Source organism: Solanum verrucosum, unplaced genomic scaffold (assembly GCF_900185275.1).
Source record: "Solanum verrucosum unplaced genomic scaffold, falcon-dt-bn FXZP01000222.1, whole genome shotgun sequence".
Lineage (NCBI taxonomy): Eukaryota > Viridiplantae > Streptophyta > Magnoliopsida > Solanales > Solanaceae > Solanum > Solanum verrucosum.
In genome coordinates, this window is record NW_026020027.1 from 192,262 (window position 1) to 204,926 (window position 12,665).

At 35.2% G+C, this 12,665-nt stretch overlaps 2 protein-coding genes across 2 annotated transcripts; one reads left to right on the forward strand and one right to left on the reverse strand.

Moving 5' to 3' along the window:
• Positions 1-226: 226 nt before the first annotated feature.
• On the reverse strand, positions 227-2,152 carry LOC125821202 (uncharacterized). The gene is made up of 3 exons (XM_049500615.1): positions 1,803-2,152; positions 643-875; positions 227-544 (listed from the first exon to the last, which is right to left on the reverse strand). Exons 1-3 carry the CDS (start codon positions 2,116-2,118, stop codon positions 266-268), a joined length of 828 nt encoding a protein of 275 aa, XP_049356572.1. The 5' UTR covers positions 2,119-2,152; the 3' UTR covers positions 227-265.
• A 3,886-nt stretch (positions 2,153-6,038) lies between these two features.
• Positions 6,039-12,526, forward strand: LOC125821195 (ADP-ribosylation factor GTPase-activating protein AGD5-like). The gene is made up of 11 exons (XM_049500608.1): positions 6,039-6,212; positions 7,877-7,935; positions 8,100-8,190; positions 9,413-9,467; positions 9,591-9,681; positions 9,770-10,001; positions 10,110-10,296; positions 10,862-11,049; positions 11,227-11,463; positions 11,548-11,597; positions 12,158-12,526. Exons 1-11 carry the CDS (start codon positions 6,162-6,164, stop codon positions 12,309-12,311), a joined length of 1,395 nt encoding a protein of 464 aa, XP_049356565.1. The 5' UTR covers positions 6,039-6,161; the 3' UTR covers positions 12,312-12,526.
• Positions 12,527-12,665: the final 139 nt, after the last annotated feature.

A 12,665-nucleotide genomic window follows, 5' to 3' on the forward strand; every position in this document is an offset into this window, starting at 1 on the left:
AATTAAAAAGTTGTAAAAAAAAGAAAGAGACATTCTTTTTAAGCGGACAAATAAGGAAAGTACGACAAACAAATTGACATGGAGGAAGTATCATACAAATTTATATTGGAAATTTTCCTTCTACTTCATCTTGATTGAGTTCTATGAAAACGGTCATGAAATTGTTCAGAATATCATTGCATTTCTTTCAGTTCTTAATAACTTGAGTTTGATATTCTGGTTGAAGCTTCCATCAAATTTAAATCATGAATCTACCTCTATTCTTTTAGAGTGACGAGAAAATTGGCACGCCTATTAAGGTAGCTCCACTATCGACAATGAAAACATTGCCGGAAACATATTCTGAAGAAGCATGGATTAAGTACCTCACGAGTGATGTTAAAGCCGGATCTGTCGTTCCAATAGTTCTCAGAGGAGTGGTCCTAGAAATAACACCATGGAACCATTTCTGTTGAATAAGGCTCTCTGTCATCTCAGATTTGAAAATTCCTGGTGCTATTGAGTTTACTCTTATCTTGTGTACTCCTAGTTCAAGTGCCATCATCTGCTATCATTCGAATACAGTCAGACTTCTCTATAACAATCCAAGTTAAGTATTAAGACAAGTATTTGGACAAATTTGCAACACTAGCTAGTGTGTACCTCAGTGAGCCTGTTAAGAGCCATTTTTGAAGAAGCGTAAGCAAGACCTCCGGGTACTAGTACCCGATTCAGACCAGCGATTGAAGACACATTAATAATAGATCCTCCGCCCTGTTTAGCATCGATCATGTGTCTACAAACAAATTTTGACACCAACCATGCTCCTCTGAGATTCGTCGTAAAAGTATGTTCCCACTCCTCCTCTGACAATTCTAGAGAAGAACTTACACTACCTATACATATGATCAACAACAACCAAAATAATTCTATTACAATCAAACCTATCTATAAAGACGTAGTTTGTCTAGATATGTTTTGAATGTTATAGAGAAATACTATTGTAGAAAACAAATAATATAACTTAACATGAAAATCAATTCCAAAGAAAACTCGATTGTTATCAAGAGGTATAAGTGACCAGAGGCCAGTGGCGGACCCAGGATTTTCGTTTAGGGGGTTCGAAAAATAAAAGTATAAACGTGTAAATAAGCCAACAAAAAAAATAAATCAAGGAAGTAGTAGTATATAATTTATAGGTACAAAAAGTTAGTTTCGTTACAAGAAATCCGAAATTAACACAAGTGATTACAGTGAAACAAAAAGTTAGCCCTTTAAAATATGTCAAATCAACAATATAATATTATGGGAGATGATTTTAATAATTGAGTTTTGAGTGTTAGGGAAGAACAAGAAAGTGATTTAGGGATTTGGAAAGTGAAAAAATTAATAGCTTTTAAGAATGGGAGTATGGGACCTTTGAATTTTTTGGGTTTAACACCACATTTTAGCACTTTTTATTAAAAAAAAAAACTAAAAAAATATGAAAATCGGAACTAGAACTAAAAAAAATAAAATAAAAATTGAAAGTAAAAAACTAAAAAACAAAACGCTAAGCCAGGGATTCGATCCCTGAATGTCAGGCTTGCCGTTGGGCTTTCTCCTTCACCTTGTCATTCAGGAGGTTCAAAATATATATATCCACATAAATCCAAAAAATTCACCTTATATATACAGTGTAATTTTTCATCGAGGGGGTTCGGGCAACACATGGGTCCGCCCCTGCCAGAGGCGAATCTACAATCCATCAGGTCCGAGATTATATGGAGGGGGTTAGTTGAAAGGTAAGGATAGATTGAAAGATGATTGAATAGTGCTCAAACCTCTAACCCCAGCATTGTTAACCAAGGCATCAATACGTCCGAAGGCATTCCAAGCTATCTGCACAGCGGCCTCAATGTTACCACCATTGGCAGTAACGTCTAGCTCAACCGCGATTGCATTTAGGGCCGGACCTTCCGATTTACTACTACTGTTAATGTGGTTGCAGAGAGATTTCAGCTTGTCTACACGACGAGCTGAAACAATGATCCTGCAACCCGCTTTTGCCAAGTTGATACTCAACTCTCTCCCGATTCCTGACGATGCTCCAGTCACCATCACAACTTTTCTGTTCAGCCCGTCTTGCCACAGCGCCATTTTATTTCTTTTCAAATAGTCATGCAGTAATAGCTGTCTTATATAAGCTGAGAGCCTTTATGTTTTTATCTTTTGGTGCACATTCGAACAGCACGAATTGTAACTATTCAAAATACTAAGTCTTTACTTCTCAAGTGTGTGGACAAAATTTTCACACTAACTTAGGTAGTTAGGAAGTCGTGTTTTTTGTCTATAAGTGTGAGTTTGGTATTTAAAACACATAAAAAACATGATTGATTGATCAATCCATAAGTCAAGAAACATGGGTCTGGCATATTGTATTCAACAATTATTTTATGTACTATACAACTTGATTGGCTTGAAAGCCAAAAAGAAAAAAGAAAAAAAAGAGTTTCAACAGCAGCAAGATTTCCTCTTTTTTTTACAGCCGAGAGCGAAAGAAAACTTTTTTTCTATTAGATTTTGAAGGTGTCGAACTCTTAATAGGCTCATCAGAGAACTCAAAGGAATCCAACCCCGTGATGCATTTACTTGATACCTCATTTTGCTGCTTCGTGTTATTCATGTCATCCTGAAGTTTCTCCATCTTTGCTTGCATCTCCTCCATTACAGCAGTAACATCTTGTTTCTCAACTCTACTGGAAGGATGTGACGGTGATTGGTCCTTTAATCCCTCCTTCGTAATTTTACTTCCACCTGCATAAACGATTAAACATGTGAAAATCCATTTGGTTACATAAATGTTCGATGGCAATATTAGTGATATCCATCAATCGTCATAAGATGTGTAATCCTATCAGAGAGTGTTCTTGAGTCACGACTCAAGACCATCAAAGAGAACATAATATTAAGCATAACTAACTTCAAAGGGGTCATCAATGAGCTGTTTGTATTACCTTAATCAAAACATGTCATGTTGACAAGAGAAATAGGAGTGACTATTTGTCGGTGTCTCCCACACATCCTGCAATGTACTTGATATTATCTTACCGCTCAGGAAAAATGCTCCACATGTTTTATTATGTATGCTGTAGAGGAGCTAAAATACTACTTTTTCATTTCATTCCTTTTTTTCTTTCTGTTAACCTTTATCTTGTGAGTACACAAGACATATCAACTTATTAAAAGATGATTTTAGGACTCACAAAAGTTGATTCTATTGTCAACAAGAACAAGGAAACTATAAGGGCAAAGCACAGAAATTTAGGTGTGAACTGTGAAGTAGTGAAAATCTTACTGCATCAAATGCAAGTTTACCTACTACTCCCTCTGTCCCAATTTATGTGACTTACTTTCCTTTCTGGTCAGTCCCAAAAAGAATGACACATTTCTATATTAAGTAACAATTTAACTATAAAAGATCTATTTTACCCTTAATGAAATGATTTACAGCCACACAAATTTTTATCATTCATTTTGGACCACAAGTTTTAAAAGTTTTTCTTTCTTTCTTTCTTAAACTCTGTGCCGAGTCAAACTACCTCACATAAAATGGGACGGAGGGAGTACTATTTTCGCCCATGCAATAAAGGCTATCCATCTACAGTTCATCAAGAAGATAGTGCATCGCCAAAATGGAGCTGTCAATGTCAGTCACTCAAATTCTAAAGTTCTATATCATACAAATGGCCTTGCAAAGGTCACTACCAACTCCCCCTCCTTCCTCATAAACGGAGAGCACGTGAAGCTTATGAACATTGGAACAGTATTGCAGTGGTCCACGTAAAAACAGTACGCTAATAACTATATAGACACTGCATCACCAGAAGCCAATCCAATTTCAAGGTCTACCTTACCAAGGCTTATCAGATTGCAGTGAGAACAAAATAACAGGCAAAGTTAGTAATTGGTCTTAGATGCGTCACATGCAGCATTTCACAGCAGAAATTGCTTTCACTAAGAGGCGGATTGAGACAGTGGGAGTGAGTTACTAGTATACAACCCAACCTCCTCCTTTGCACTAATGCATGTGAACCTAGTTTTAAGTAGATATATTTTAAAAAGTCTCCACAACGTATATACATAATTCACTCCAAAGGCAGAGCCAAAGCTAAAATATACTAATACCACAGGTACCACGGTACAATAGGTTGTATAATAATACTCTCTCCGTTCCAATTTACATGACACAATTTGGTATGGATCGAGACAGATTTTATGAAAGAAATGAAAGTTTTGAAACTTGTGGTCTTACGCATTTCATTTGTATTTGTTTGACTATATAAACTTTAGAAACTTGTGGCCTTAAACATGCTATAACATTTGCAAAGAAGAAGAAATTCGTTTTTTGGAATATATTTTTTAAATATGGGTGAATTTTTTGAACTCTGCAAATAATTTTAGAATTTTTGTTTTTTTTAAAAAAGAAATTAATGATGTAGCCGAAATTTGAGATGATTTCGTGAAGAATTAAAGATGTTGAAAATTTTGGAGTTGTTTATGTTCTTCATGTGTTCTTGGTGTTTTTAAAGAAAAACAAACAAAAAGTTTACATTTGATCCAAAAATTCCAATTAAAAAGTATTAAACCATGTTCGGGGTATAAAGAAATGGTTTTGCAAAACTAGAGTTAAAAAAATGGCATGGATGAGCCTTTTCTTTAACAGCAATCGCATATATATATGAGCCAAACTTTTAACGGATGGCATAAATGAGCCTTTTCTAAAAGTTCGATGGCATATTTGAGCCTTTTCCCTAAAAATATAAACAAACTAACTTGAATACTAGTATGATTATAAAAATACAACTTTCACATAAACACATAACATTATTCTATTCAAAACAAAAATATGTAATAAGAATAAAAAAAAATAAGTAAATGAAATTAAACTATTTACTATAAGTCTCGAATTTAAACTTTGAGAATAATACATACATTCAAAAATAGAGCAAATTTATTCTTAATTATTTGTCTCAAATTTAAACTTTGAGAATAATATATTTTTTATAAATACAATATTTTTTTATTCTTGTTTTTAACATTAGATCTTTTTTGACTAGTGTTTTTTGAGTTTATGTTCAAAATTTCAAATGATTTGAAGTTTTGGAGAATCTACCATTAAAGAATGTTCAAGTTTTGAAACTTTGAAGAAATTTCAATTGGGTCTTGTTGAGTTAGGTTGAATTCAAGCTCAAAAGAAATTGAGTTTTGGTATCTAGCTCGGAGCGAAACTACTCTTGAAATTTGAGGCGATTCATGAAGAATTGAATAAGTTTGAAATTTGGGAATTGTTAATGTTCTTTATGTGTTCTTGGTTTTCTTAAGAATGTAGAAGCAAAAAATGTACATTTGATCTAAAAACACCAATAGAAAAGTGTTAAACCTTGTTTTGTGTGTAAAAAATGGTTTTGCAAAACCGGAGTTAAAAAAAATGGCATGGATGAGCCTTTTCTTCAACAACAATGGCATAAATGAGCCAAACTTTTAACGGATGACATAAATGAGCCTTTTCTAAAAGTTCGATGGCATATTTGAGCCTTTTCCCATATTTTTATAATCATAGTATTCAAGTTAGTTTAGGATCACCCAACTAATTATATGAAACATTAATTATCTTTGTTGATGATTTAAATAGATAAATAAAATAATTGAAAGTCGAGGTCATGAAAATATAATAATTTAAGTATTTTTTTTATTAGCAACTCAATATTTAATAGAAAAAAGTTATGAACCAAATTAAGAATAAAATACATAAACACACCTCTTAATTAATATTTTCACAAAAGGAATGGAAACACTTAACAAGTATTTATAAAAGGTTTATCGTTAGTGTATAATATTGTATAAACATTATGGTAAAAATATGGTCTACCTAGATATAATATTGATATTATATTAGAGTTGGTATATTTTCCAAAAAAGAGAAAAAGACAAAAAAAAAATTACTAATTAAAAAGTATTACTATATTAAGCAAACTAACATAGTTATAAATACCATTTGTTGAATGCATACGATCAATTCGAAAACGCGATTGCGATTTCTCTTTTTCTCATCCAGCTACACTCATCGGCGGTCGAGGAATTAGATCGGCGATAATTTTCCGATATCTTCTCCAATTCCGGTAACTCCGGCCACCGGCACTATGAATGAGAAGGCCAACGTTACAAAGGAACTCAATGCCAAGCACAGAAAGGTTAAAATCGCCTCAATTTTATGTATTGCGTTTGTTCTTATTTCAATTTTGATTGCGTTTGGTGCATGAATATGATTCGTTGTGCTTATGTTCCTTTTTATCGATTAATTAACGGCTGCTGCATTGATAATTAATAGCTGAACTTTGAGGTTATGATATTTTGATTATTGAAGGTATGATCTGCTTCAAAACAGGTGGTTAATCTGTTTTCATGATGGAAATAGAGTGCTATATATTTAAATGATCATTTGGATACGAGAAAAATGCATATATATTTTTTTTATCCACCGGATACCTGTCACCCCCAGCAACAATAGGCACCAGGTACCTCTATCCACCAAGCTAGAACATATGAGAAGAAATCACCTAGTGGTTTTTGCGAGGATTTGAACCGCAGACCTCATTGAACACTATGTCACACCCTTGGGTGCTAGAAAATGGATAGATTTTCAGGAAAAAGAAGAAATATTATAGGTTTTGAACTGGCAGGGATGAAATTTTACTTCTCTTTAGCCTGATTAATGAAATTTCAGATGATATTTGAAATGAAGTCGGAAATGTTGCTCTATTGATAATTAATAACTGAATCCTTGTGGTTATTATACCTTGAGAGATGAGTACCGAAGTGATGATCTGCTTCAAAACAGGCAGTCAATCTGTTGTCCTAATGGAAACAGAGTGCTATATGTTTACAGAATCAATTTTGATGCGACAAAATGTAAAGAAGAAATATTAGAGGTTTTGAACAGACGGGTGAAATTGGCTTCTGTTTGGCCTGATGAATGAAATTTCTACTGAAGTTTGTTTTCTAATAATAAGATAGATCAGAAGAACAACCAGCTTTATTTTTTTGAGCTAATAGGGGTCAACTTAATTTTTTTGAGCTATTAGGGGTCGTTCTACGCAGGATAAGATAACCAAACACAATATAAATCTAATCCCAATATCTCACCTTATCCCATCAGACTTGGGATTATTTTATGCCACTTCCCGGGTAGGATAAATTAGTCCAAGGATTATAATTCCAGGACTATAATCCCGGGATAATTTAGTCCGCGTGCCAAACGACCATGTAATTGATATGTCTAAATATTAGCTGGTTCTAGCTAACATTGCTGATTATTCTAAATAAAAGATAATGGTCAAAAACACATTTGAACTATCACTTTTTTCGCAAGTTTCACACCCCAACTAGCAATTGTTCCCTTTTCATACCTGAACTATCATCTTCTATGTTAGGTAAGGTAGGAAAAGTAGACAACTACGAGTAGTTAAGCCAATCACTTACTGAAAGTGTACTCTTTCCGTGTTCTTAAATTTTAATTGCCAAAGTTATACTAGGATCCTTAGTTTGAGGCGTGAAATTATAAGTAGTACCATGGAAGTATTCTGCAAGAAAACACATGCTGTAATATTTCTTGTTGGTGTACTTTCACTTGCCTCGGAAAGGAAAAATGAAACTTTTTTCACAAATCAAAGCAAATAGCATGGCGTAACACATAGGATACTGAAGGGTAGGGAAGATTATCACCGATTCAGTGGTCTGATTTATATTTTTTCTCAGTAGTGCTTTTTGCCTACACAATTTGTTTCCTGGTTGATTTCATTTTCCTTTTTCACATGCATTGTGTTTCTAATGTAATGCGGACTGTCTTTGTTGGCAGATTCTCGAAGGACTCCTTAAGTTGCCAGAGAACAAGGAGTGTGCAGATTGCAAAGCCAAGTATGTACATATAATTGAATTTGATAGTATGGCATTCAGAACTTATGCTGCTTAGAGGATTGTTGAATGTTGACATTAAATGGAAACTGTCTTTAATATATGGACTTATTGGATAATCTTGCAATGACTGTGTTCTTCTTTTCTTTCTTTTTAATTCAATTCAGAGGTCCTCGATGGGCTAGCGTGAATCTGGGGATCTTCATATGCATGCAATGCTCCGGGATCCACAGAAGTCTAGGAGTGCACATATCAAAGGTAACTTATTGACTATTCTACCCTCATCATGTCTGAGATTTTCTAGTTATATATGAACTATGAAATGGTGCAACAATGCCTGTCTTTATTTCTAGGTTTCATGACACTTGAAAATGATCATGGTCTACTATCCTGCAGTTTATAATAGTCCTTTTTTGTCTACTTATCAAGGCTAATATTCTTGATTGACGTAAACCATTTGAACTACTAAATATAAGTGCTTGTAGATACTAGTACAACGTCTTTCTATTCATAGATATGTGCCACCTTTATACAGTTGGATACAAAATTATCTATTTTAGAAACAGGAATTAAAGTAGTAGATCTTTTAACCCGTTATAGCCGTGGAGGAAAAATCGGACTATTCAGGGGAGCTGAAGTGGGTAAAACAGTACTGCTAAAGCTCACGGGGCGAATCTGTATTTGGCAGAGTGGGTGAGAATATATATTATTTTTTCTGATAATCATAATGTCCGATCCACATTGCATGCACTTTGACTAATGTTACGGGGCCTTCCACCAACAAAGGTACCAATTAACTTTGTCCTCCAAGATTTGGACAGATGCCATTATCTTTTGCCTCCTCTGGAAATTAACGTGAGACCTCTTGGTTCTAAACCCACTTTATTGACCACTAGGCCACACCCTTGGGGGTGCTTTGAACTACTAAATATTATGTGGAAAGTACACTTGTCCTTTTTTCAGCTGACAGCCCCCTACTGAAATACACTTATCCTTGGATCACCAAGATGGAGATGGCTATACATCTACCTTAGTTATGATTTTACGGTCGGCACTGAGAATGCCTTTACCAGTTACCATACATACATTAATGTACTTTATCTTCCCACCTGAATTTTATCTCAAGTGGAGGAATTGAAAGTTACTAATGTACTGTGCTTGAGCAGCACTCTACTTTTACTTGCCTCTATGGCTGAAGTAGTGCATCGAGTGGGACAACTTGTGCATTATATGCTGTTTGTTCAACTTGCCTCATAGTTTTAGGGTCTTGAGTAGAGAAGCAAGCCAGGATTGTCTTCTCTGTTTCTAGGTCCCTCATTATTGTTATTTATAAATTTATTTCTGGTTATTAACCTTAGCCATAAATAACACGCAATACATGCCTAGCTTCATTTTCATTTATGACTATTGTTGGATATGTGAACGATTCTTATTAATTAAAAAAATTGTTCTGTTTTCTGTTGTCTGTGTATTTTTGCAGGTTCGATCAGCTACACTAGATACATGGCTTCCTGAACAAGTTGCCTTTATTCAATGTAAGGTTTCCCCCAAACTTTTTACAGTTTTGATGTTGATGTGATACAGAAGTAGCCCAAAACTGTTGATCCGATACATTAATGGCCTAATTGTATGTAATCCCTTTTCTGATGCTGGTATAGCAATGGGAAACAAGAAGGCAAATAGTTATTGGGAAGCACAGGTTCCTACAAATTATGATAGAGCTGGTATTGAGAATTTCATCCGTGCAAAGTATGTCCTTACTTATTCCTGGCTTAAGCAGTCCTTCAATCTAGTATTTTGCAACTTCATCCAAGGAACTATACTGTGTTTTGTCTAGGTATGAAGATAAGAGGTGGATCCCTAAGGAGACAGAAAAATCAGTTTCTAGGATTCAAGAAAGGAGGGCCACAGGGAAACAACAACAACATTCTGACAGAAGTGGGCTTGAGCATGCTAGTAACTCCGGTGGGTCATCTGTCGAGAGGGTAAGCTTACAACGCCCTAGCACAAAGCAAGACTTAACTGCTGCTAGATTCAGTATACCTCTGCCTCCAAGAGGGCCAGAGCAAGTACGTCAAACTTATATTCACCAAGCTGGTTCTTTTAGATCTGTTCAAAACTTTGAATCTTACAGTTCAACTCATGAAAAGGTATCTTCGGGTGTGCTTCCTCACCAGACAAGTCAAACGACACAACCAATTGCAGTCACTGAATCTGCAAAGAAGGTCGCAGAAGTTGCTGATCCTCCTAAAGTTGAGACTGCTACTGATCTTTTCGACATGCTTTCTATGGATTCTCCAAGTGACAATTGCGCAAGTGCTGCTCCTGTAGAGGATAACACATGGACAGCTTTTCAATGTATGTGTTAAGTCACAGTTTTGTTAGAATTGTCTTTTCTGTATCTTTACTAGGAGAGGATGGTCAATCCCAGCAGAGACAAAATATTTAGTTGATCTCCTCCCATCTACCTAAGTCTTGGTGGACAAGTTACGCAAACCTAACTTTATTGATACTTTCCTCTTTATCTTGAGGTCTACATGGGTTCAAATCCCAATAGGGATAAAAAAAAAGTTGGATAATGTCCTCTCATTTGCCTAAGCCTTTGTAGGCAGAGTTGCCCAATAATAATTGTACTGGTGGAAGAGTTCTTGTTGCAGGTGGATTAGAGGTGCGTGCAGGTTTGCTAAGCCACCAGCATTATACCAAAAGAAAAAAAAAAGAGCATGAGCATTCATTTGGCCATTTCTTTCTCTTTTTAGTATGATCCATAATTTTCAGTTGCTTCTTTTTCTACTTCTGGAAAGAGGGAGAAGAGAGAATGATAGTTTGAGAAGAGCAACAGCTTGAAAACACTCAGGAACCTGTATTACAGTTGCAATCTCGTTTCTTTAGCTCATTTTATTCTAATCAAACCTTTTAAACTTCTCAGCTTCTCAAGAAGAAGAAGAAGCAAAAAGTGGTGTTGCAAAATCTGATCATCGGAAATGCCAATCCGCTTCTGCAATTGATGATTTATTCAAGGATTCATCAACACTGTCATCATCAGTTTCAACTTCTTCCTTGTCCGAGAAGCTTCCGAAAGATGTGAAAAATGATATCATGAACCTTTTCGACAAGGTACTATATGCTATTTAACAATGGAGCTTTAGGGTTGTTGTTATTATTATTATTATTATTGTCATTGTTGAACTTAATTGGGGCAACATGGTAGCTATTCTCAACTAGCATAGGATTGAGGCGTAGTTCTATATAGTCAAAAAATCATTTTTATCTAAAATGATGTACTTTCTTCAGTCCAATATGGTGTCACCATTTGCTATGCATCAGCAACAACTCGCCCAGCTAGCTCAACAACAGTCTCTTCATATGGCTGCTGCTGCTGCTAGTGGCAATTTGAAAATCCCTGGGCATGTTCAACAGGGCCCAAATGGCTCCAACATAGTAAACCAAAGTTGGCCACATGTAGGCTATCAGTTCCCTGGAATGATGATGCCAGCCAGTGGAAAGACTGAACTGGAGAAATATTTGCAGGTAAAGTGCCTGAATGTTTAAAATTTTATTGAAATGTCGCCTATAGACTCTGCTAAAAACTGTTTTTCTTTGCTTGTAAACTAGGTGGGAGCAGCACATTCAGCTGGAAACTTTGTGCCAGTTTCGTCATCCAGGTACGTACTTCTTATTATATGTCATTTGAGGACTGTTATAAATTGGTCTCATAACTGCCAGATTTAGATGCAACAATTTTTTTGGAAGGCATTATCTGAGGTGAAAAACCTGAATATAGGCTGTCTTAATTAAAAAAAAAACGTTAACTAGACACAGTCTATCCTCAAGTTTTTTCACTTCAGATTATGCCTTCTGTCCCACTTTTGATAGCTGTCTCATTGGCATGCCACCTGATTTTGAATGTCAAGTTTATACAATAGCATCTTGTTACCATCATTACCCTTTCTAAATTTCCATTGTTGGAGAACCAGTGCAACAATGTATGTATCTTATCACAATGACAGGCGGATGCAATTTACTGTTATCGAGTTCGTCTGAACCTAGTCTTTCGCTGAGTAGTTCAAATTATGTGCAAATATTTACAGAAAATGAAACATATAGTAGATATGAACTCATAAAGTTTAAATTCTAGATCCACCTCCGCAGAATGCAATATACCAGGGAGTATAGCTGCTATAAACCTGGGCTCCCTTTTAACGTTTCCTCTTGTTTATTGCAGCGTTTATCAAATGGGACAGAATTATTCTGGCAATGGTTCAGTTCCCTCTATGCCGAGCGGAGATGCTGCAACTACACTTTCATCAAGTTCTACACAATCGACAAAAGAAGACGACTTTTCATCTTTGACTCAAGGCATGTTCTCGAAACGCTGAAACTTTTTAAGTATACTAGTTTTCGGATCATAGTATACATATAGAGTTTTAATAGAAAAATAGCTACACACGGTGGGATATGCGTTACTTAGGAGATTTTAAATTATTGTAAAAAACGCAACATTCAGTTTTCTTCATATCTGTTGATCAATATTTGTAGGTAGAATAATAAAGATATTGAACAGTTCATCTAAGAACAGAAACAGCTAAAGTTAAACTAAACTTAGATTTATTTAACGTATTTCAATGCTCAACTCAGTTTAGCAATTTTATTTATACATTTGGGGTCAATTGGTTTTGTAATTCTTATATTGTTTAGTTATATATATTTTTACAAGAGAATTTTATACAAGT

Bases quoted from the DNA above. Each gene is read 5' to 3' on its own strand.
- LOC125821202 (XM_049500615.1), bottom strand. From the start codon at position 2,118: ATGGCGCTGTGGCAAGACGGGCTGAACAGAAAAGTTGTGATGGTGACT. The intron at 876-1,802 runs GTTTGAGCACTA...TCATATGTATAG, and splicing joins TAACAATGCTGGGGTTAGAG to GTAGTGTAAGTTCTTCTCTA. The intron at 545-642 runs GTACACACTAGC...GAATGATAGCAG, and splicing joins CTCTTAACAGGCTCACTGAG to ATGATGGCACTTGAACTAGG.
- LOC125821195 (XM_049500608.1), top strand. From the start codon at position 6,162: ATGAATGAGAAGGCCAACGTTACAAAGGAACTCAATGCCAAGCACAGA. The intron at 9,468-9,590 runs GTAAGGTTTCCC...ATGCTGGTATAG, and splicing joins ACAAGTTGCCTTTATTCAAT to CAATGGGAAACAAGAAGGCA. The intron at 9,682-9,769 runs GTATGTCCTTAC...TGTTTTGTCTAG, and splicing joins GAGAATTTCATCCGTGCAAA to GTATGAAGATAAGAGGTGGA.